We start from the raw sequence: 26065 nt of genomic DNA, 5'->3' as shown, positions 1-26065 counted from the left end.
TGAAGACTGAAATTAAAATAAGATGGTATGGCTATGCAGCCTATGTCCTTTATTTAACTTCTACTTATATAGAAGCTTCAAAAAGCTATTTCAACAGAAGGGAATGGTGTATAACTGTCTTGAGAGTTTTGTAATATTTTAGCTGTTGATAAAATGTATGGTTAGAAGCTTGCTGGGTCTCCTGGAAAAGCCCCCTGTGGAAGAAAGAACTTTAGAGATGTTGATTTTCAGCCCAGGAAAAAAAAAAGTCAGGAATCCCCCAAAAAAGGAACAGGCTACATTAATAGTAGTGAACTGATTATGATTTCATTGGGCTGTTTGCTCTGTGTTGGTTCCTAATTGCAAACCAAGCTTGAAACCAACCTTGGCTGAGAACAGCATGTACATATGTGTATGGGTAATAAGATATCTCACTCAAATCCCAGCATTTCAATTAATTTGCCTAAATCATCAAATTACCTCGGTTAAAGTGATTTATAAGAACAATAAAAATAAATATTACTCCAGTATCATGCTTTTTCCTAAGTCTTGTTTTTTAGATATAGCAAGTTCTTGAAGCGTGATTTATTCTGAATTGTGCAAAGGATTGGTATCCGAATTACCATCAATCAAGGGTGTATAATAATAAAAAAGGGAAGGATAAAAATAAACAAACATTTAATTAAAAAAACTGCCAGATTATAAAAAAAGAAAAATTAAGGAATCTGAAAATTAGAGGCCAAAATTACACTTACCTCTTTTTCTTTAAGTATGTATGCGTTTATGTATGGCTTTCTCAGTCTGTGTGTATATCATAATTTACAACTTGCCTTCCTTAAATTGGTATCCGGTTGTACTAAAAGGATCCCACATATCTGGTGGGCATCAGCCTGGAAAGGGCTGCTTCAGATCAAGTTTAATAACTTAATGGGGCCTCTGCCATATCATAATTTGCTAGGAAAGCCACCTCTTCTTCCTGAAGCATTAATCATCACATACTTCCTATGCCTGAATAGCCAGGAGAACAGATGAATCATAAAAACCTACGTTTCAAAAGGGGGAAAATGCAGGGTGCATTCCACAGAACCAACGTTGCTTAATACTTCAGTTGGTCCAGAATGCAGCCGCATGAGTGATAGTGGGGGTACCTAGGTACACCCACGTTACACCTATCCTCCGCGAGCTGCACTGGCTTCCCATTGGTCTCCGGACACGTTTCAAGGTGCTAGTCGTTACTTTTAAAGCCCTACATGGTATAGGACCTGGCTACCTGAGAGACCGCCTCCTGCCATTTACCTCCCAGAGACCAGTAAAATCACACAGATTAGGCCTCCTCCGGATTCCATCTGCCGGTCAATGTCGGCTGGCGACTCCCCGGGGGAGGGCCTTCTCTGTAGCTGCTCCGGCCCTACGGAACGATCTCCCCGTGGAGATCCGGACCCTTACTACCCTTCCGGCCTTCCGCAAAGCAGTTAAGACCTGGCTGTTCCGGCAGGCCTGGGGCTGTTGATTTATCCAGCCCCATCCTAAGCTACATGAATGTTGTGTAATTTTAATGTCTGTTCTTTTTAATTTTTATATGTCCCCCCCCTCCCCGTTTTTATCTGTAAGACACCCTGAGTCTCTCGAGAGTGGGCACCATACAAATCCTAATAAATTGAAAATAAATCGAAAAATATGTATGGCCCAATGGTTCCACCACAAAACCGCGGTCAACTAAAGCGCGCTCGACGAAACTGCGTACCTGACGTCATCACAGCGCGACGAAAAAAGCACGCTGTGAGCGGTAAAGCTAAAATTAACGTGTAAACCTAAACCTAACCCCCTGAAACCTAACCCTTAACCTAACCCTTAACCTAACCCTTAACCTAACGCTAACCCTAAACCTAACCCTTAACCTAACCCTTAACCTAACCCTAAACCTAACCCTTAACCTAACCCTAAACCTAACCCTAACGCTTAATCTAACGCTAAACCTAACGCTAACCCTTAACCTAACCCTTAACCTAACCCTTAACCTAACCCTAAACCTAACTCTTAACCTAACGCTAAACCTAACGCTAACCCTTAACCTAACCCTAAACCTAACCCTAACGCTTAACCTAACGCTTAACCTAACCCTAACCCTAACCCTTACCTTAACATGAATTGGCTTGCTTTAAAAGCGCTTTTTAAAGCGCCCTTTTTTCTCCGCGGTCGTATTTGTCGCACTGCTGATGACGTCAGGTACGCGCTTTAATCGGGCGCGCTTTAGCGGACCGCGGTTTTGTCGTGCCACGTGGCCCAATCACCTAAACTCAGCTCATAAAATTTTACATTTACCTTCTCTGCATCCTGTTCAAAAAGTCTGAGCTGAAAGCATTGGTCTAGTTTCAATTTCCGTACGTGCCACATCTGATGCAGATGCTGTCGTGTTGAGTGCAGCCGGTCCAGCATGGTCGACACTTTCGGCAAGAGGTTCTGCAGATCCGCGTTTCCAGAGCCAGAGTTCTTTTTGGGGAAAGTCTCGCTGCTCTGTATCCTCTGCAGTAGCTTCTGCCCTTCCAAGTCCAGGTCCTCAATGGGAGCTTTGATGACTTTTTTCTTCAATTGCGAATGCTCTTCTATCATACTCCGGGCTGCCTCTAAGTCCTGAGGCAAATCCTTTTTGGCCAATATATCCTGCAGCTCCTCCAGCCGAGAGAGCATATGAGTGGCATTGCTGATATAATCCTCAAAGGCAACCCTGATTTCTATCCATTCTTCATGGTTATATTCCAAACAGCCATCAAATTCGTGAGTTAACTGAGAAGGATCGACAACTTTGGTAAGGCCTTCAAGAGACACCATGTTTGTCTGAAAAGCAAGGATTAAATTGTTAGCTATGTGACATGGTCTATTTTTTCTTTTTATAAAATACTTTTTATTTTCCATTTTCATAACATATAAATCACATGTATACTAGCCAATATCATATTGTATTAATTAATAATTACATCAGTTCATCTTGCCATCAACTCCCAGGAAAAAAAAACCTAAAAAAGATAAAAACCAGTTATTGGCTCTTCTGCTCTCCATACACCATATTTATACCTTATCCAACATTTTCTTCCGCCTCTCTCCTCCCCCTCCCTACCTCATTTCTTCCCTCCATCATCCTTTTCTACTATACTTCCCCTTCCTTTCTCCTTCTCCTCTCTCTTCATTCCACTCCTCCTTATCCTCCTCATCTTCCCCCCTTACCCTCTCTCCTATCCCTCTCTTCCTATCTTTCTCCTCTCCTTTCCCACTCTTCCTCTCATTCACTTTCAGCTTCGGAGCAAACTTCATTCTGTGTTGATGGTATTTATGCTTCCATATCAATATACTTAACATGTCTTAGTTTTAAAGAAAAAATAAGAGAAGACAGTATAAATGTGCAATCATATTACTTTAAAATCTAACACCCCTCGTCAAGCCTAATGTAATTTTTTTTTAATCAAGTGATCTCTTAGGCCCATGATGGAGAACTTACGGCACGCATGCCATTGGTGGCACACAGAGCCATGTCTGCCGGCACGTGAGCCATCAGCTCCAGCGCGCATGCGTGTGCCAGCCAGCTGATTTTTGGCCTTCCAGAGGCCAGTAGTGAGTTGTTCCTGGATGCACGCCATCGAAGAGCTACTAGGCATCAGGAACAATTACACAATTACAGGAGGTGATTGTACTCAGCTGGTGGTCATTAGGCTCCTCTCCAGACTATAAAAAAAGCTACTTGTGCACATGGCCCTCTTTGCAGAAGTCAACACAGGATTGAATGTCGGAGGACAGTACTGGGCGCTTGGCAGGCTGGATTGCTGCCAAGCCTTATCTGTGTTTATTGCTGCCTGAGTTTGTCTGAGTTGCTGCCAAGGTCCTTATCTGTTTGTTCTGCTTGGCTTTCAGCCACCGATGTTTTGGTGTCTTGCTATTAAAGTACATTCCAGTTAAGCTTGTCTCGGCATTCGTTACTGGATGGAGGAGGGGGTCAGAACACATGTATGTATGTATGTATGTATATATATATATAGTGGCATAAAATCTAATGATGATGGCGATGGTGATAAAAACATTCCCCCTTTGAAACTAACACAAATTAATGCAAAGTACTAAACTCATATGTGGAGTCAACTACAATTCCCAGTAGTCAAGATTACAACGTCTTCTTAAATTATAAATATTTAATTTTGCTTCCTGAAAAACTATGGATGGACCCTGACAGTTCCCTCTCGAGAGGGAGAACTGAGACCACAGTGGGCAGAATCCTGACGCATAATCTTATTAATTTCATGGATGAGACAAGGCTCCCTCTTGTGTTGATCTTAAAATCCAAGATGGTTCGCTGGTAACTTCCTCTTCTGGTGAATTTTAACACTATACCAGAACCAACACTCCTACTGGGTTTATATATTTTGTAGTTGTTCCCCCACAGCTTGTATCATGCAATTAATTACATGAACTAGGAAACCTCATTTCAATGTTCACCTAAAAGTTCAGAATTTGAAGCCAAAATTTGGATTTTTAATTCCATGCAAAGAAGGCTAATATAGCAAGGTACAAAATAAAATAATCTGAGGTGTCTCCAATTCAGATTTACAAATTTCACTATTCTTGTTGCAAAAGCCCAAGAAATAAATTAATCCAAGCTGGAGTGATCACAAAAGCAGGGAATAAGGCTATGCCAAGAAACTCTACTTCCAATATTGAATATGCCAATTGGCCCTTCTCCCTTGGCATGGCCTTTATCTAATGCACAAATGTGCACAGGGAAGCATTACAACTTGTAGAGAAGCATCTGTGTGTATTCACAACAGAGCACATGATATAATCTGGCTCAGCATTTTATAACCATTATATAAGCCCCCCCCCAAAAGGCAAGGGGTGTGTAAAGTTTATCTTTCTTTCTCTCTGACTCTTCAGAGCACACAAAATGATGATGGTGCAAACCAGCAGCCTATCAATATATACTGTATCTTTCGATGTATAAGATGCACTTCTCTCCCGCAAAAGTGAGCGGAAATGTCTTTGCATCTTATAGAGCATATGTTGCCGAAGCCCCGTCCACCCGCCAGCCCCCCCCCCCCCCCTTTTGGCCTCTGCCTCCCAGCTATTTGCCTCCTTGCAGCAAACAGCAACACAGCCTGGTCAGCTTCAGCACAGCCGGATTTAGCACAAGCAGCTGATTGGTGGTTGGATCTGTCTCCCGGAATACCGCTTATCAGCTGTTCCAGGCTGCGGGGATCGCCACCATCCATTGCTGCTACGGCCTATTGCCGCCTCCACGCACCCCATTTTCAGTCCGTTCCAGGTGGCAGTGATAGGCGGAGATGGGTGACGACAGCGGTGGTGGGTGGTGGCGATCTCCGCATCCTGAAACAGCTGACAGGTGATATTCCAGGAGTCAGATCCAAACACCAATCAGCTGCTTGTGCTAAATCAGGCTGTGCTGAAGCTGACCAGGCTGTTTCTGTTTGCTGCAAGGAGGCAAATTGCTGGGAAGCAGAGGCAGGTTTTTCCCCCTTGTTTTCCTCCCCAAAAGCTAAGTGCTTCTTCTCGTCTGGAGCATCTTACCGATAGGTAAGGACTTTAGAGATATTCTGCTTCAAAACTCTAGGCCCAAACAACAGTTCCCACCACACGCCATCCTCAAACAAGTAGCAAAGGAGAGCTCTGGCTCCCTTGTAGGCATCTAGGTGCAATTCAAGATGCTAGCTTTCATCTTTGAAGCCCTGCATGGCAGGGAGCGGCTTACTTGTGGACTGCCTACCCCAAGGGCCAGCAGACTGCGGCTCTGGAGCCGCATGTGGCTCTTTCCTCCCTCTGCTGCGGCTCCATCACCGGTCGGTGCCACAATTTTGAGAGGAGCCTCCGGTTTGGGGGGGGGGGAGAGAAGCACAGTGCGCCGCCAGGAGAAGACTCTATGGCAAGGGGAGGGTTTTCCAGTGGTCTCCACAATTGATAGGGCTTTCGGTTATGACAGGTAGAGGAAAAAGTACGCCGCGCTAGGAAGAGACTCTATGGTGGGGGGGAACTGAACTTCCGGTCAGCTCCAGAATTGAACAGGGAGCTTCCGCCTAGGACCTTTGTGGCTCCCAGTGTTTTCTTTTCTGTGGGAAACAGGTCGTCCAAATGGCTCTTTGAGTGTTTAAGTTTGCCGACCCCTGGCGTATCCCTTGTGGTTGATGCCTGTCCCACCCTCTCTGAGAGAGTGGATATGAGCCACTCTGCTTTGCTGACATGGTATAAATGAGGAGGAGATGCCAATGCAGCCAAAATCTCTGCACAGTAAGAATATTCAATGTAGTGTGGAGGAAGGCATTGGCTGGGCTGTCACAAGCACCACTCTTGCTTCTTATATTTCTAATCCTGGGAAAGCATATTCATATATTCAATATAAAACATATATTCTAATAACGGGGAAACATATTCAGAGACTACATGTTACTAACTGCTACTTGTTAGTCTGCTTGCTGTGAAATATTTCTTCTGCAGAAACTGGTTATCCCTACTACAAGCTCATTTCACCAGGCCCATTAAAAAAAGGCCCATCTATCAGTAGCAGCAATGCCTGAGATATTCTGCACTATTCCATCCCCCAAAGCATTCCGCAATATGCAGCGGGACAAGATTACTGTCTCCTGACCAAAGTCCTAGAGACTCATCATTTGGCATCCAATAGACCGATCAGATCCCACAGATTAGGCCTCCTCCGAATTCCATCCGCCGGCCAATGCTGACTGGCGACTACCCGGAGGAGAACCTTCTCTGTGGCTGCTCCGACCCTCTGGAACGAACTCCCCGTGGAGATTCGGACCCTCAGCACCCTCCAGGCCTTCCGCAAAGCCCTTAAAACCTGGCTGTTCCGACAGGGCTGGGGCTAAAGAGTTTTTGCCCCCCTTCTCGAATGGTATGGTTGTTGTGTGTTTTTAAATTTTGTATTGTTATGTCTCGTCTTTTTTATCCCCCTGTCTGTACCTCCTTCCCTGATTGAGTTGTGAGCCGCCCTGAGTCCCCTTCGGGGAAAAGGGCAGCATATAAATGTAATAAATCTCCCCGTGGAGATTCGGACCCTCACCACCCTCCAGTCCTTCCGCGCCGCCCTAAAGATCTGGCTGTCCCGGTTGGCCTGGGGTTAAGATTCTAACCGCACTCGAATTGTGTGACTGTTGTGTTTTTAATAATGATGTATTGTCTTTATGTTAGAAATTGTTTGTCCTCCCCCCCCCCCTTTTGTGAACTGTGAGCCGCCCTGAGTCCCCCCAGGGAAAAGGGCGGCATACAAATAAAGGGAAAATGAAAATGAAATGAAATCAATCAAATCAAATCAAATCAATCAATCAGAAGATTTGATTCCTAACACCAAGCCAATACTTAAGTGCCACTGATTCTAGTACAGGATGAGCCTGGAAAATAACAAAAATGCAACCATATATTGAGACTATAAGGAACTTACTTTTTTTTATATTCTGATACAGTCTGCCTTCAGATGGCTTTTAAATAAAATCCTAATAGAAGCAGGAAGGAGCTTGATAGGTTCAGGGTCTGCATTCCTGCACTTCTCGTTAGATTAGTTTTTCAAGATACCGGTGGAGTAGACTCTGCACTCCTCAGGGGGTAGCAAGGGGATAGGAAGCATGGATGTGAATGATGGGAATTAGTTCCAAAATAGACAATGCTGGTTGGTTGGATACTAGCCAAAAGTTGCAGCCTATTACTAGACCTAAGAGATAACTACCGTATATACTCGAGTATAGGCCGGCCCGAATATAAGCCGAGGCACCTAATTTTACCACAAAAAACTGGAAAAGTTATTGACTCGAGTATAAGCCTAGGGTGGGAAATGCAGCAGCTACCGGTAAATTTCAAAAATAAAAATAGATACCAATAATGTTTTTGAATATTTATTTCAAAGAAAAACAGTAAACTAGCTCTGGGACATCGCTATGTGGCTGCTTGCCATAACAAGGAGGATGTGGGACATCGTTGCAGAGCGGCAGGAGGGGGAGGAAGGGGAATCGTAAGACAGCCCTGCATTACATTAGAACGTGAGGAGGGGGGATGGTGCGGTGCGCGCTGCGAGGCAAACTGACACAGAGGGGAAACTCACAGGGGCGCCGGGCCATTCACGAGCGTCACCCAGCGGCATGGCCCCACCCCTTTTTCTCCTCCATTTCGGGCAAATTTTTCACTGACTCGAGTATAAGCCGAGGCGTGGGCTGAAAAACTTGGCTTATACTTGAGTATATACGGTAGCTATTTTGGGTCCTATGAATGGTGAATCTTTCACCTATTGGTGTGCATAACTTCCTAAAACCTAGTTTCAGAAACTAAGGAAATATACTGTCTTGTCTAAAGGATGCTTCGGAACTGGGGATAGAAGACCCACTGCCTGCATTAATTAGAGTAATAAATTAAGAAGATTGTAAGGCTGTTATGAGAGTATATGAGTTAGGAAGGATTATACCAAGTTGCTTAAATCTGCTAACCTTCTTCCATGTTTGAATAGCCGACTTAACAGCATGGTTCCTCATTAGGCAAATACATCCAGCCAAGTTGGGTCATGACCGCCATTTATGTGTTTTCTGGTTGATTCTTCTATCGCAGAAGGAGGTATGTATTTAATGACTGCTTAGAAGATGAAGCAATGCTGCATCTTTTCCACACACTTTTTACTCTAAATATAGCTAACTTGCTCTGTACTTTCCTTCCATGGTCCAGCAATGCAGGTTTTCTTTTTAAACAAACGCAGGTATTAAATATATAAATGTCTGGAAAGGAGGCTCAAAAGGCAGGTTTCTCCTTTGGCTGGTGGTACCCAACACTGTAAAAAACAAAACCCACATGGTTTCAATACATTACCTCAAATTCAAACTTGGAGCTGCCAAAGTTGGTCCGCTGTTTCTGCCAAAAGTTATCTGGCTTGATTATCAGTGCAACGTGAATGCAACATGGAAAGGATTCCTGTAGGATCTTCAAAAGTGGCTTAATAGAGTCCCATTTTGATCCGCGCATATCTACAATGACTGTGAAACCTCGCTTGCACACCTCTTCACTAGAAAAGAAATAAAACAACAATTAAAAAAGGCAAGCTGTTATTACAGGTGTAAAATGGACAATTCACCTGCCAATTCTGTTTACATTTTCATCTAGCTACCTAGTAGGAGTTTCACCTGTGGAAATATTGCCTCAAGCCAGAATTTTCTTAAAACTTAAGATTTTTATCCAGGTTGGTTAAGATTGGCGGGCAATCTTAACCATGTTCTGGCTATGTATAAAAGCCTGTCCTACTCTCCTCTGGCTTCACTTCCTGGCACACATCCCGTTTGTCGTTTCCATTTGCTCCCTCAATAATTTACGAAGCAGACTTGGCTCTTCTAATCAGATACTTAGCAGTGCCTAGAATTTAACCTGGCACTGAAACTTTTGAAACGTTCTGCAAATCATAACAAAAAGCAGTCATCCCAAAAGTGAACAATTTCTGAGAATCACCCTTGCAGTATCATGCTTAATAACAATAGACTTATATACCACTTTACGTGACCCGTCAAAACTGCGCTCGACTAAGCCGCGCCCGATTAAACCGCGTCGCTGACGTCATCAACAGGGCGACAACAGCCAGCGCGGAGAAAGAAGGGCGCTTTAAATAGCGCTTTGAAAGCAAGCCGATTCAACTTAAGGTAAGGGTTAGGTTTAGGGTTAGGTTTAGGGTTAGGTTAAGGGTTAGGATTAGGTTAAGGGTTAGGTTAAGGGTTAGGTTTAGGGTTAGGGTTAGGTTAAGGGTTAGGTTTAGGGGGGTTAGGTTTAGGGGTTAATTTTAGGTTTAGGGTTTACAGCGTGCTTCTGTCTCCGCGCTGTTGTTGCCCTGTTGATGACGTCAGCTACGCGGTTTAGTCGGATGCGGTTTAGTCGAGCGTGGTTTTGTGGTGGAACCCCACTTTACAGCCCTCTCTAAGCAGTTTACAGAGTCAGAATATCACCCCCAACAATTTGGGTCCTCATGTTACCCACTTCAGAAGGATGGGAGACTGAGTCAACCTTTAATTAATATCATTTCTAGGGGTTTTCACGGCAACCAATAATTAGAGGATCACAAGGTGATCTTCAAGCCTTCATCTATTAAGAGTTAAGAAGTTAGGGGAAGGATGCTTTTCATTATTGGTGTTTGTGAAATACCTAAGTGAAGTGCTTGGGTAAAATCACAGCAATACCCCTTAGGCCCAGGGTACCTGCGAGACCACCTACTGCCACCGGTAGCCTCCCACCGTCCAGTGCGATCCCACAGAGTTGGCCTCCTCGGGGTGCCGTCGGCCAGACAGTGTCGGCTAGCAACCCCCAGGGGGAGAGCCTTCTCTGTGGGAGCACCTTCCCTCTGGAATGAGCTGCCCCCCGGAGCTTCGTATAATCCCTGACCTCCGATCCTTCCGACGCGCCCTAAAAAGTTGGCTTTTCCAGCAAGCCAGCCTGGCCTGAACAAAACAAAATAAATTATTGATCATTGTTAATTTTAATTCGAATTTTTTTTAAAAAAAAAGTTATTGTCAATTCTAATTGGGTTTGTTTGAGATATTCTATTTAATTTGTTTTTTAACTTTTGTATTATGTGTTTCTGTTGTACGCCGCCCTGAGTCCTTGGGAGAAGGGTGGCATATAAATCCAATAAACCTAAACCTTAAACCTAATTTTGACAAAAGTATTTTCTCCCTGATATTTACTTGCCAGGACAAGCTCTCCTTGCAGTTACATAATTACAAAAAATTGTACAACATAGAATACAAAATTGACAGAATGAAAGAATAAAGTACATTTGTCCGGTCGTATATCCTCAAAATATAGGCCCCTTTAAATGATTTTGTTTTGCTGTGGTGACACACAGCTTCCAAGCCATAATACACAAAAGATGCCCTTACCTAGGGATACACGCAAGGTACGAAATCAGCCGCCTAAGATCCTCTTGTCGTATTCTGTCATGATTGCTTCGAGCTGGAAACGTTAGAATGGGGCCTCCACGCTTATCTCTTCCACCTGAAAAAGAAACACACTGAATGCCCGCTGCAGACTGTGGCGTACGCTGAAGATAAAAGCCTCTTTCCCAAGAATTCGGGCAAGATTGTATTTCAACAGAAAGGCACCCCTGTACCGTGTATGTTATGTTCTCAGTTAAAAGGCACAACGCTAGGGGGAGATGTGGGTAAGAAAGTTCTTTTTACGGCTGCAGAAATTACGTTGAATATACTGGAAGTGTTTTATATGTATCTTGTGTAGCCATTTGCACCCTGCATCTTGTCAAAAGCCCTGAAAATGGCTTCAAAGAAATAATATCTTTGCAACAATCACTGAAGGTGAGGTTAGAAAGAACAGTGTTTTAGTCAATACGTAACTATTTTCATGGAGAAAACCCATGTCCTACAATTCTTCTGTCTGTTGTATTCTTTGTTGTGCGTTTTAGGGTGGGAGCTCTTTTGCAGGGAGGAAAAAGGAACTGAACCATGTTTTATTTAGACAGCTCTATAAAATATTGGACATACTCTAATGCTGCCTAAAGTGGTTCCACCACAAATGCGCGAATAACAAAAGCGCGCCTGACTAAACCGTGGTGACAAAACTGTGCCGACGAATGAGCGCTGAAGCGCGCCGACAACAGCGTGCTGTAACCCTAACCCTAAACCAAACCCTAAACCTAACCCTAACCCTTACATCGCGCTTCTGTCAGCGCGCTTTTGTCGGCGCGCTTTTGACATCGCGGTTTTAGCGCCGCGGTTTTGTCGGCACGCTTTTGACGTCCGCGCATTTGTCGGGTCACGGCCTAAAGTACTATCACATCTAAGAAACCAACGTTCTCCCCTATGACTTAAGGGTTGAGAAGGGTGTATTAAATTTCTTTTTGATGTCAATTTTGAAAGCCAACACAGAAAAGATAGTGTTCTCCTTTCCAAATTGTTTACAATTTCTGGTGGTCTTATAACAAGAATCATACCCATTCCCAAATCTTCTAAGCTTCCAAGCTTTAAAGATACTGTATGCCTTTGTACCATTCTCTCAACTTCTGAAAGGTCACACATCCCATTTGTCTTTTTCATTTGCTCCCTCAATAATTTACGAAGCAGACTTGGCTCTTCTAGTCAGATACTAGCAGTGCCTAGAATTCAACCTGGCACTGAAACTTCTGAAAAGTTCTGCAAATCATAACAAAAAGCAGTCATCCCAAAAGTGAACAATTTCAGAGAATCACTCTTGGGGTATCATGCTTAATAACAATAGACTTATATACCACTTTACAGTGCTTTACAGCCCTCTCTAAGCAGTTTACAGAGTCAGAATATCGCCCCCAACAATTGGGGTCCTCATGTTACCCACTTCGGAAGGATGGGAGACTGAGTCAACCTTTAATTAATATCATTTCTAGCAGTTTTCACGGCAACCAATAATTAGATCACAAGGTGATCTTCAAGCCTTCATCTATTAAGATGTGAAGTTAGGGGAAGGATGCTTTTCATTATTGGTGTTTGTCAAATACCTTTGATGCCAATTTTGAAAGCCAACACAGAAAAGATAGTGTTTTCCTTTCCAAGTTGTTTTCAATTTCTGGTGGTCTTATAACAAGAATCATACCCATTCCCAAATCTTCTAAGCTTCCAAGCTTTAAAGATACTGTATGCCTTTGTACCATTCTCTCAACTTCTGAAAGGTTGAGAAGCCAAGATGATGGGAAGAGCAAGGAAATGTCAAGAAAAATGAACCCATGGAAGAAACTGGTGCAGGCACAATCTGAGGAATGAATGGACTCAGGGCGGGTTGTGCTCAGCTCCAGATGCTATCTGCTATCTGGGCAAGGGAGATGTTCAAGATGGTAGCTATTGTCATTACTTCCCTTCTCTAAATAAGAAAGTAAATGGATGCTACTCTTTGTTCTGCTTTCCATTGGAGAAGAAAGGCCTCAAGGTCCTTCTGAACAATAGTGTTCTCTTACCCTGGATCTCTCACGAAAGAGAAAGAAAGTGGTAATATTAGGATTATTTTGGATAACATACCGAGGGTGGAATGTGATTTAAATCAGCTGCGCTAGAGTAACAGCATAATCACAAATGTCACTAATAATTTTATACTAAATTTATAAGGTTTATATTTTTACTGTTCTCCCCTAGATCACGTTTTGCTATCAATTCCTCCCATCCCCTATGCTTCTCCTTCTCACATACAAAACTGTTGTGGCCCAGCAGGTGCCGTTGGAGCTGCCACCAGACTCCGACAGCGAGGGGCCCTCTGAGTCGGCTCTGGAGGAGGTGGAGGACCCTGGACAGGGTTCCGACTCCGAGCAGGGCGCAGAGAGACTGGTTGGCCACCAGGTGGTGCCTGAGCCTTGGACCAGTGGGGAGGAGACAAGGGAGAGTGATCCAGAAGCCAGCAGTGAGTTGTTCCTGGATGCACGCCATCGAAGAGCTACTCGGCGTCAGGAGCAATTACGCAACTACAGGAGGTAAATGCGCTCAGCTGATGGTCATTAGACACCTCTCCAGACTATAAAAAAGACTGCTTGTGGCACGCCCTTCTTGCAGAAGTCAACGCATTGACTAAAGAAAACGTAACTAACTTGGCAGGCTGGATTGCTGTCAAGGTTTGTCTGAATTGCTGGCAAGGTTTGTTGGACTTGCTGCCAAGGTCCTTATCTGTTTGTTTGCTTGGCTTTCAGCCACCAAGATTCTAGTCTTGTTATTAAAGGACATTCTAATTAAGCTCGTCTCGGCTTTCGTTACTGGACGGAGGAGGGGGTCAGAACACAAAACCTAAGGCAACATTGTTGCATTTGTGATGCTATTTATTATTAGATGCATTTTTTCCTACTGCTACTACTAAGAGCCGAGGTGGCGCAGTGGTTAAATGCAGCACTGCAGGCTACTGCTAGATCAGCAGTTCAGCGGTTCAAATCTCACCGGCTCAGGGTTGACTCAGCCTTCCATCCTTCCGAGGTGGGTAAAATGAGGACCCGGATTGTTGTTGGGGGCAATATGCTGACTCTGTAAACCGCTTAGAGAGGGCTGAAAGCCCTATGAAGCGGTATATAAGTCTACTGCTATTGCTATTGCTATTACTACTACAAACCTGAAGTAAATTCCGCTGCTACATATAATATACTACAGTAGCCTTATACGTACTCTGTTGCTGAATTCAAACTATAGAATAATAAACCAATCTTCTTTTTTGGGGGGGGGCGTACTTTTTGAGGAACATTAAAAAAAAGATATATAAACTACATAAGACAAAAAAAAGTAACATAGAAATGTCTTAACAAAGGTTTAGAAACCTTATAGAGGTTATAATTTCCAGTATAACATAGTTAACTATAAATAATTTAATGTATTGCTTTAACAAACTAAAAATCACCATTCAACTGTAAGAATGAATATTGAGAACTAAGTTATAGTTCCCCAACAATTTATAGATAAATCCTAAATTTCTGTTGGAAGCATTTCAAATTCAGTCAGATACAAGTGGTCCCCAGTTAACAATAACAACAGGGACTGGGAACTCCATTGCTGACATGATTGTAAAGCTGTATAAGATGACCAGGCTGAGCCCAAGGGAGAGTGGGTCAAATGCATCATCAGTCTTGAGTCCCTTTGTGCTCACAAGAGATCTAAATCCAGCTCACCTTGAATTCCGTTGACTCTTAATTTACTGCCAATTTACTTCGACAGTTAGTAGTTCAGATTTAGCGTGTGATAAACCTACACATTCATTTGAACTTCCTGGACTCCTGATTTCCTGCGCTTGACAAAAGCTTGACATCAAATTATTGTGTTGACTTACAACTTGTTGTTCCAGTTGTGGTCATTAAATGAATCCAACATGGCTGTTCAGCGCAATGTCAACTGAATGCCATTTGCAACCACTTGCCGACTTCCCCCATTGGAATTGGCAGCGAAGGTTTCAAATAGTGATGATGATGTTGTGTCCATTATAAGTGTGGGTTGGTTGCCAGCGTCTGGATTGTGATCATGTGACTGTCAGGTTGCTATGATGGCCACAACTTTGAGGACCAGCTAGAAGTCTCCCTTGTTCAGCATTGCTAATTTTGAATGGTTGTTGAACAGTTGTTAACTGAGGACCATGTACACCACAATATTCCCTCTTACAATATTGCCTTTTGCGTTCTACAAATCAGGTAGACTAATTCATTGTGAAGTAAGGCTCTGAAGATTTTAGTTTCATCTTGTTAATAATTAAATCTTGCAACCTAAACAAATTATTAAATCTCCAGTGAGCACATTTCTTAGGGGTTTTTTTTTTCTGCATAGAAATAAACAGCAAAACAAAAGAAAAGAAAATCTGGGCTTATTTTTGTTCTGCATTTACTCCAAGTATTCAGTATATTAAGTATTTTGCATGATCCCTTAGGAATGGTTTATTGCTGTTTGTTTCAGCCTAAAGATATTTATGCAATGCATCTATAACTCCTGTCCCGATTTTAGAGGTAGGGAACCAGGAGATACAAGCCACTTTGAAATCTGTGTTAAACAGCCAGCATAATAATACTATTTATAATCCAGAACCACCAGTCCATCTCACTTTTGAATCCTGTAAAATCTTTTAATATAATCTAATTTAAATTCTTTATTGGGCCACACGTAGTTAATTTAATTTAATTTATAAAATTTATATGCCGCCCAATCCCGAAGGACTCTGGGCGGCTTACAACAAAGAGAAAAAAAGGAAAAAAATGGTTTAAAATCTCAACACCACATACATTCATTCTAATCGGGGCTGGACCGCAACAGTGAGGTCAACAGTCCCCAGGCCTGCCGGAACAGCCAGGTTTTACAGCTTTCCTGAAGGCCATGAGAGTGGGTATGGTCCGGATCTCTGGGGGGTAGTGAGGGTCCGGATCTCCACAGGGAGATCGTTCCAGAGGACTGGAGCTGCAACAGAGAAGGCTCTCCCCCGGGGAGTCGCCAGCCGACATTGGCTGGCAGATGGAATCCGGAGAAGGCCTAGCCCGTGAGATCTGATCGGTCTATGGGAGGTAATCGGCAGGAGGCGGTCTCTCAGCTACCCAGGTCTGATGCCATGAAGGGCTTTATAGGTAACGACCAGCGCCTTGAAGCGGATCCGGAGACTAATGGGTAACCAGTGCAGCTCGCGGAGGATAGGTGTGACGTGGGTGTACCTGGGTGCACCCACGATCGCTCGTGCGGCTGCGTTCTGGACCAGCTGGAGTCTTCGAACACTCTTCAAGGGCAGCTTTTCTGAACTACATCAGTGTTTTCATTTTCCTACCAAGAACAAAATATTGGAACATGGACAGGAATGGACTTACTTATCCAGAACTGAAATGCAGACTGCATCAGGCTTTGCTATTCTGCAGTTAGAATGCTTTTCAAGCCACTTTAGGATTTTTACATGGATTTAGAAGTGTTTGTGTGATGGCAATATTTACAATGAGTAAATGCTCTGATCCCCAAGTGGAAACTTTCACTCCAGTCAAAATGGCAGCATTTGGTTTCTTATATGAAGTAATTTGATTTGAAACTCAACTGGAATGTTTATTAATGTTCCATAATTTACTAACTCACCTGATATCCATACTGTTAACAGATACAATAGATTCAGCCTTACCAGGTAGACCAGGCAGGAAACACGAGATACGCTAATTCTACTTTCTTCTAAAGCTACATTAACAGAAACTTGCAAATTTGAAGGTACAATTTTCCCACTGCCACCTTTAGAGCTCAAGAATTTAGAATTCCTTTCTAAGCCTCTTGTTCTAGCCACTGTGTCTCTTATTTCACTAGTCCTAGGCAGCATCTATTCTCCCAAGCTCTTTCCCACATACCGTGGTGGTGTTTGTGTGTGTGTATGTGTGCGCGCACAACAAATTTTTTTAAAAGGACTACTTTAAACGTGAACTGTGACAACACCAAAGACATCATTGTTGGAACATGTTAAGTAAATGCACAAGAGAAGAAGCCATAGATAATCCATTCATCATCGATGGTCAAAAAAAAAAACACAACAGCCAAAATTCCAAGAAAGGAAATATGGGGAAGGGGCAGAGAGCCGAGGTGGCGCAGTGGTTAGGGTACAGTACTGCAGGCCACTTCAGCTGACTGTTATCTGCAGTTCAGCGGTTCTAATCTCACCAGCTCAAGGTTGACTCAGCCTTCCATCCTTCCGAGGTGGGTGAAATGAGGACCCAGACTGTGGGGGCGATATGCTGACTCTGTAAACCGCTTAGAGAGGGCTGAAAGCCCTATGAAGCGGTATATAAGTCTAACTGCTACTGCTATTGCTAAGTGGAGGCAGACTGGCAATAGAAGAACCAGAAGATTGTTGTAAAGGGATAATAGAAAGGGGGCGGGGGGAGAAGGATATCACAGTGAAATTATACCCAGTTTCTGCTATTTTCCCAAATCCCTGACCCAGATCTCAAGACATACATTCAACTTGCAATTAAGTGTGACAGCCACAAACAGAGATTTCAAGTACTATTCTGGATCATTTATACAGCTCATGAGAGTTTAAAGAAATGCATCTAGATTATTTCAGTAGCCTATATAACACCTCTGTTAGGAAAGGTTCCCATGTTGCAGATTTGAATGGATGAGGGCCAGTTTTAATGTCATGTTTATTTAGACTTATGGTTAAGTATGAATGCATTTGCTTGCTACTGCCAATTCTTCCTTCTCTCTCCCACCCGCACTTCCAACCAATGTGACTAGCAAACAGCCATATTTGGGTAATGCACTCCTTAGTGTACGATGCAGGACATATATTACTTCCAGACTCAATCAGCCAGAGAACATAACCATAAATAAATCTACCACAGGCCATAACTATATTGTCTGGTTGGCTGAGACTGCGCATAGTGTAGGTCTTACTCTCAGACATATATTACACCAACTTTTTACAATCTGTGTGCCTTCCAGATGTATGGACTAATTCCTCCAATTCCCTTTGGCTGAGCTGTCACCCAAACATCTGGAGAGTGAAGAAAGCTAGGGAAAACTGTAGTAAGCCTTATACCTGGGAGGAGAAATCAGCCACTGTCATAAGATGTGTTCCATGCTTAATCATAAGCCTAAGTAAATACAATGTGCAAATACAGTCAAAGAACCTCTTCATGCCAGGTAAATGTTAAGTATGAAGGCGGCACTTATTTATTGCTTCTAGTGAACCACAATTCACGCACCTTCCTTAACGTTGGCCAGCATCCTATTTTTCTGTGATTTAATTTGGATACGTTACACCTATCCTCCGCGAGCTGCACTGGCTACCGATCGGTCTCCAGATACACTTCAAAGTGCTAGTCGTAACTTATAAAGCCCTTCATGGTATTGGACCTGGGTACTTGAGAGACCGCCTGCTGCCAATTACCTCCCATAGACCCGTTAGATCACACAGGGTCGGCCTCCTCCGGGTTCCGTCCACCAGCCAATGCCACCTGGCTACCACCCGGGGGAGGGCCTTCTCTGTAGCAGCACTGGCCCTTTGGAATGAACTCCCTGCGGAGATTCGGACCCTCACCTCTCTCCAGGCCTTCCGGAAAGCCGTCAAAACCTGGCTGTGCCGGCAGGCCTGGGGTTGATGAGTTCCCCTCCCCTCTCGACTTGTATGGCTGTATGATTCTTGTGTATTTTAATTACGTGTATTGTGTTTATGTCCCCTTTCCCCCTTCTGAGTTGTTCGCCGCCCTGAGTCCCTCCCGGAGAAGGGCGGTATACAAATAAACTAAATCTTAATCTTAATCATATTTTACCAAAAAAAGTGGCCTGATCAGAATTAAAGCTTCTCTGCACACACAGTGCCTAAACCTCTTCCATTATCTGTGCTGTCCATTTTGTGATCCTCCCATGAAGTTGCCAGGTGTTCATGTGCAAGTGTATATGGTCACTCATGCTCTCGTCACCTCTAGGCTTGATTACTGTAATGCGCTTTACTTGGGGCTGCCCCTGAAGAGTGTTCGGAGACTACAATTGGTCCAGAATGCAGCCGCGCGAGCAATATCGGGTGTACCTAGGTACACCCATGTTACACCTATCCTCTGCGAGCTGCACTGGCTTCCCATCGGTCTCCGAATGCGCTTCAAGGTGCTGGTCGTTACCTTTAAAGCCCTACATGGCTTAGGACCTGGATACCTACGGGACCGCCTCCTGCCACATACCTCCCAACGACCTATAAGATCCCACAGATTGGGCCTCCTTCAGGTACCGTCGACCGGGCAATGCCGGTTGGCAACTACTCGGGGGAGGTCTTTCTCTGTAGCTGCTCCGGCCCTGTGGAATGAGATCCGCAGAGATCCGGTCCCTTCTCACTCTCTCGGCCTTCCGTAAGGCCACTAAAACCTGGCTGTTCCGGCAGGCCTGGGGCTGTTGACCCCAAAATATGGTCCAGCCCCACTTGGAATGGAGTGCATGGTGTGTTTTTAAGTCCATCTTTTCTTTCTTTCTATTCTTTTTGATTTATATTGCATTGTTACCCGCCCGGAGTCCTGCAGGATTGGGCGGCATACAAATGCTATTAAACTTTGAAACTATATTTATGAAAATAGAGCCAACAACAATTACAATTTGCATCAGATCCACTTTGTGGATCTTCACTTTCCTCCTTTCAGAGGCCAGAAAACGAGGTAGAATGTTAGTAACCGATTAGCTCCCTTTGACAAGGTTCACAGAAGCAAGTTAACTCTAGGTTGTGTACATATTGTGTGAGCTAACGCAGACAAGAACTCTTGCAACAGCCACTAAATTCAACCCTGGGAAACAGAGTCTACAGATCAATTAAAAACTTTACATTTTTCATTCTGCAATGTTATACTATTAAGCAAACAGTTACAAGGCAGAACTTATGTTCTTAAGTAACCAATTGTTCAGAGACTTTAAATCAGTGGTTCCCAAACTTTTTCAGTCCACCGCCGCCTTAGTGCTACAAACTGATCCTCAGTGCCCCCCACCCAGTGGTGGAATTCATTTTTTTTTTACTACCGGTTCTGTGGGCGTGGCTTAGTGGGTGTGGCTGGGGGTGTCATGTGACCGGGTGGTTTGCACGACGGAAGGAAGATAGTAACAGTAAAATTCAAAACTGTAACAATTAACTGCACATTTATTCAAAATCCAATTTAAAAACCTTTTTAGTTAATGTTAATTCAACAAAAAATGTTGAACATGATCCAGTGATACCAGGTTTTCAAAGTCTGATAGTCATTTATCAAGAACCTTAGTAACTAGTAACAGTAAACTCAGTAAAATTTAGTAACTACTTCACTGTTCAGTAAATTCTTAATGTGATGGATGGGCTTGATGAAGTGATACCAGTTTCCCAATGTCTGGTTTTAAGCCACTTGGCAGGAGTCTTAAATCACCACGTTCAGTAATCTGGAGTCGATTTCTTTGCTTGGAGAGAAGTTGGAGGACCACACTGAAGCCACGTTCCACCAAATATGATGTTGGAAATGCAATAAGGAGCTTCTTAACCACTGCCCATAATGCAGGATAGCGATCAGAAATTTCTTTCTGTAACCAAAACTCTTGGTACGATTTCTTAAACTTTGGCTTCAGCTCAATGTCATTTTCAGGCTCTGTGAGTTGTTCCTCCACTACCCCATCTTCCTCAGTATCTGAAAATGGATTTATCACCCAATCTGGAATTTCCATCAAAAAAAAGATCCTGATATCACTCAGACATCTAAGTCTTAGAATGTCAGAGAAACCACTTTAGCTGGACAGTCACATCCCTGCAGTAACATCATTGTAATTTTCAGTTTTATTAATTTCCACGATATCAACACTAGCTTTGCTACTAACCCCTTCCAAACCATCTGCATAGTCTTTAAGATTTGGTGGACTAAATATCAAATACGGTTGACTCACATCACACATCTAAGCAAAACTAAAGTACAATCTATTTTTCCTATTTTTTTTTTTTAAAAAAATCTTAATTTTAAGATTTGTATTAGTGTTTTCATCCAGTCCCCATCCAAAAATGGCAAGAAACTCTGGTGTCATTTTTTTAAAGCAACCACAGACAGATAATTGCTCATACTTGCCTTAATATTATTGGCCAAATTTCTTATTGGCTATGCTAACCAAGAGGTGCTCTGGTCATTGTTAACCCTGCTGCAAAATTTAGGTGTGCCTATATCCACACATACAAAGGCATACAATATAATCTTATCTCCTTCAGATTGCCAATTATTTTGCACGACACAGACATTCTGCCTTTAAATATGCTTACATGGTTTCAATGGCTAAACTTCTGCTCGCCGAACCAACTATTCAAAACCAGTAATTCCGCAAGGAGAGAGGATGGGAATGGGGATATTTCAAAAACTAAACACATATCCTAACAGAAAATCCACCCGCGACCAGCATTGAGTGGAGCTTTTATAAGTTTTAGAATAAATGAGCTGGAAGGGACCTTGGAGGTCTTCTGGTCCAGCTCCCTGCTCAAGGAGGAGAACCTATACCAGAGGTCTTCAAACTTGGCAACTTTAAGACTTGTGGACTTCAAGTCCCAGAATTCTCCAGACAGCTATGGACTTCAACTCCCAGCTATGCTGGCTGGAGAATTGTGGGAGTTGAAGTCCACAAGCCTTAAAGTTGCCAAGTTTAGAGACTCCTGACCTATACTATAGTAGTATATACATATAGTATACTGTTCTGACCCCCCCTTCTCCGTCCAGGAACGAAAGCCAAAAACAAACGTAAAGAAGAATACTTTTAATCAGTCCAGACTCTCGTTGGCTGCAAGCCCAAAATAAACAAAGATATAAGCACTCTGGCAGCACATCCTACAAACCTAGGCCAATGCAAAGTTGGCTTCTTCTAATCGTGAACGTTGACTTCTGCAAAAAGGCATGGCACAAACAGTCTCTTTATAATCAGGAGAGGATCTTAATGAGCATCAGCTGAGCGTAATCACCGGAGGTTGTTCCTGACGCCGAATAGCCCTTCGACGGCGTGCATCCCGGAACAACTCACAGGTATTGTCTGGATCACTCATTCTTGTCTCCTCCCCACTGATCCAAGGCTCAGGCACCACCTGGAGGCCAACCAGTCTCTCTGCGCCCTGCTCAGAGTCGGAACTCTGTCCAAGGTCTTCCACCTCCTCCAGGGCCGACTCATAAGACCCCTCGCCGTCGGAGTCTGGTGACAGCTCCAACGGCTCCTGCTGGGCCACAACAGTATACTATACCTATATCAAATAAAGGTCCCGTGAGTTTAACAACACCCATATTTCCAAGGCTAGAAACGGAAGATTGCAATGCGAGCTCCCTCCTGCTGGTAATCAAAACCTCCCTAACCAAAATCCACACCACCAAAAGGGAGTGGCCGCACTTCCGCACATCACCCCCTTCCCCTAGTTACTTTTACCGAGAAGCGTCTCCACGCAAAGGAAAAGGATGGCACGACATATGTGACCTTTTTTTAAACCAGTGGCAAAGAGTTCTCTCGCAAGTTCAACTAGAATTCGATTGGTGGGGATTCTCTCCCCCCCAACAACACCGTGCACGATCTCCCCGCCCGCCGACCGTTTTTTTAAAAAACACCTTTTCATAAGCCAAGCCGGTTGGTTAAGACGCCAGCGGTGTTGGGGGCAGGCAATTGAAGCGGCGCACGCTCCTCTCCTGGGAGGAAGGCGGTGATTGAAGGGGAGGGTGGTGATGTTGCTTAAAGGGAAACCCGCAGCTATTTCCAGGTTTGTTTGAGTAATTTCGTCCTTGTGCCCACGCCGATGAGCTTTAAACAGTCCATCTTCTGCTCGGCAAGTTTCTCCTTTCCATCTGAGAATTAGCTAAGGGGAAGCTACCAACCTAGGGGTGACGCCCTCTGTAGCCAACACAATACATGATCTTTTGTCCTCACCTTCTTAGCGCCCCCCTGCTGCCCCCCTTGCCTCTTAGCGCCCCGCTGCCGCCCCCTTGCCTCTTAGCGCCCCCCTAAGTCATCCCACCGCCCACTTTGGGAACCACTGCTTTAAATAAAGAGGCCACAATAATCCCAATGCCTTTTGCAATGCATGACAATTTTAGACTTAAGGACTTGTTTCTTCCATCAAGTTGCTCTCCATTCTCATTTTTCCAATGATTTAGAATCTAGACAGGGATTAAGCACACAATACCAGGAAAGCAAGTGTTCAAAATATGGACATTGTGTTATGGAATAAATGCCAACTGTTGCACTCCAAATGTATTGAACTATAGCATCTATTTGCATTAGCCAAGCATGATGGAACTTAACATGCCAGGTAGAAAACACAGAGCAAATTAAACAGGGATATCTTAATTCTAGATAATATGTTCAGAAGTTTTAAAAAAGTTTAAAAAAAAGAAGAGGAGGGAGATGTGAATGGAGCAATGATGTGTGCAATATTTTTTTTTTAAGAAAAATCTTTGGTTATTTTTACATAAAAGCCCTAAGCGTTGGCATTCAAAGTAACTCTGGAGTATTTAGTTCACAGCAATAGACTCGGTAAACACCAATAACCAATATTCCACCAAAGACTTCATGGAAGATTGATAGCTAATTGTTGAGTATTTGGAAGCTAACCAACAAAATATACCCCCCCCCAAAAGAAAACTTATTTGTGAAAGTAAAGTGATAACATGCCTTAAATAATCTTCACACTTCCTTCTCTCCTGTTATGAACTGGTTACATAATCCATGCATATGGAAGTAGGCTAGAATCCATCTCCTGGTTGTATGAATGATGCTGGCTAAGGAATTCTAGGAGTTCACACATCTTAGAGTTGTTGAGATTGAGAAGACTGATTTGTACTAGATTATACTTCCCAACGGCGGATAAGATTGCACAGGTTGGGTCTCCTCCGGGTGCCGTCGACCGGACAATGCCGGCTAGCGACCCCTCGGGGGAAGGCCTTCTCTGTAGCTGCTCCGGCCCTGTGGAATGATCTACCCGCAGAGATCCGGACCCTTCCCACTCTCTCGGCCTTCCGAAAGGCCACTAAAAGGCCACTAAAACCTGGCTATTCTGGCAGGCCTGGGGCTGTTGACCTCATGAATGAGGTCCAGCCCCACCTAGATTGAGTGTATGATGTGTTGCTTTTTAATCTGTTTTCTCTTTCCCTATTTTTAGCTCTTTATCTTTTTAGTCGTGCACTTTGTAAGGTGCCCGGAGTCCTTCGGAATTGGGCGGCATATAAATTCATTAAATTTACAATTTAATTATTTCCATTTCTATTTTTTTTCCTGAGTAGTTCTGCCTAAAGATTTTGTTGAAAGAAACTGACAAAATGCTGAGAGTATGAATGTGCATCAGAAGAAATATAATAAATAATTGAAGATATATTCATTGTTACTCAGTTGTCATAATAACGTACTGCACTGTCAGCGATCACACACCAAATAGCTAAGTAATAATACAAACGCATTATATTACCTGAAAGGTATGCAACTTTCTCCTTGAGGATCGGAAGGACTTCCATAGCTTTCATTTCGTCATTTTTACGAAATCCTGAAGACAAAAACAAAATGGATATTAAGTCCAGTTGCAAAGGAACAGTATCATTATTTTAGGATCTTTTTCTTTATAGTGTTGGAGGAAGGATGTATTTTTGTTTCACACATCTAAGAATAAAAAAAAATGCTTATCATTTAAATTGTCAAAACAAAGTTTTTAGGGAATTTGAAAACCTGGATACACTGAGTCAGGGGTGGGTTGCTAATCCCGTTCCAATCGGTTCGGTTGGAACGAGGCCGGCGGCGTCCTCGTGCACGCGCGCAGTTCACGCATGCATCTTAGCGCCTGCGCGATGCTCCAGCTGCTTGCGGAGACTCGCGCAGGCGCTGTATGTGCCATCCAGCTGCTCACGGAGAATCCTGGAGGCACTGTATGTGCCATCCAGCTGCTCGCGGAGAATCGCGCAGGCGCTGTATGTGCCATGCGCCTGCGTGGAAGCGCAGAAGCCTTCAAAGACCGGTAAGGAGCGCGGGCAGGCGAGCGGGCCCTTCGCCGTTCCTGGAAGTTACTTACTTCCGGGTTCGCCGACCAACCGGTTTGCGGGGACCGCCGTGAACCGGTTGAAACCCACCCCTGCACTGAGTATACTTTACAACATCGCAACATGAAATACAATCATTTTAAAGGTGCACACTAAATATATATAAGTATATATTTATACTTATAAATATATATAAGTAGACCTGGCTGTTTCGACAGCCCTGGGGTTGCTGATTTTTTAAATCAGGTCCAACCCCCAGTTAAGCCAAATGTATGTTGTGTGTTTTTAAACTGTGTATGTTTTTTCCCCCCCCTATGTGTTATTTTATTTTATTTCGTATTTGTAAGCCGCCCGGAGTCCTCCGGGATTGGGCGGCATATAAGCTCATTAAATTGCGAATTGCGAATTACTTGCATTTGCATGCTTTCAAACAGGAGGTGAAGCAGGTAACTGGCGCTCACTCCATTGCGCAGCACTCAGGTCTCAAACCTGGGCTATCAGTTTTCCATATGACAAACCCATCATCTTTACCTGCTACGATTTTCCCCATATTTAGGAGGAAGAAATAAGGAAATCTAGCAGCAGACAGAATCAAAGTTGGAACTATCTCACATAGGGTGAGATAAGACCGAGCCTTCTACATGCCTGCAGGACATAAACAAATAATAGAACTTGGCTAGCAGAAATATTTCGCTTCTCCTCTTGGTTCTATATCCAGCGCCTAAAAAAAGAATGCTAGCTGAACTCCATCCCTCAATGGAATTCATTTTGCAGCATCATGGTTAAAGTCAGTGGTGGGTTTCAAAATTTTTTGGAACCTACTCTGTGGGTGTGGCCTCCTTTGTGGGAGTGGCTTGCCGGCCATATGACTTGGTGGGAGTGGCTTGCCAGCCATGTGTGTTTTTCTTTCTTTCTTTCTTTCTTTCTTTCTTTCTTTCTTTCTCTCTCTCTCTTTCCTTCCTGTTGTCTCTCTGTTCCTTTTTTATTTTTTTCTTTCATCTCTCTCTCACTCTTTTTCTTTGTTTTTTCTTTCTTTCTTCTTTCTTTCTTTCTTTCTTTCTTTCTTCCTTTCTTTCTCTTTCTCTCTCTCTCTGTGTCAGTCTGTGTGTGTGTGTGTGTGTGTGTGTGTGTGTGTGT

General features: G+C 43.5%; 1 protein-coding gene across 1 annotated transcript in view; it reads right to left on the bottom strand.

Annotated features, from left to right (window-relative positions):
- The window catches only part of TRIO (trio Rho guanine nucleotide exchange factor), a 325986-nt gene that overhangs the window by 213899 nt on the left and 86022 nt on the right, over window positions 1-26065 (bottom strand). The window contains exons 2-5 of the mRNA XM_032219436.1: window positions 24367-24441; window positions 10884-10998; window positions 8836-9028; window positions 2302-2814 (exon numbers count right to left, since the gene is read on the bottom strand). Of these exons, the coding sequence (XP_032075327.1) occupies window positions 2302-2814; window positions 8836-9028; window positions 10884-10998; window positions 24367-24441 (896 nt within the window). The remainder of the gene's footprint in view (window positions 1-2301; window positions 2815-8835; window positions 9029-10883; window positions 10999-24366; window positions 24442-26065) is intronic.

Source organism: Thamnophis elegans, chromosome 6 (genome assembly GCF_009769535.1).
Source record: "Thamnophis elegans isolate rThaEle1 chromosome 6, rThaEle1.pri, whole genome shotgun sequence".
NCBI classification, from domain to species: Eukaryota; Metazoa; Chordata; class Lepidosauria; order Squamata; family Colubridae; genus Thamnophis; species Thamnophis elegans.
The sequence above is the reverse complement of the archived record's forward strand: the minus strand, read 5'-3'. Positions and strand labels throughout refer to the sequence as shown.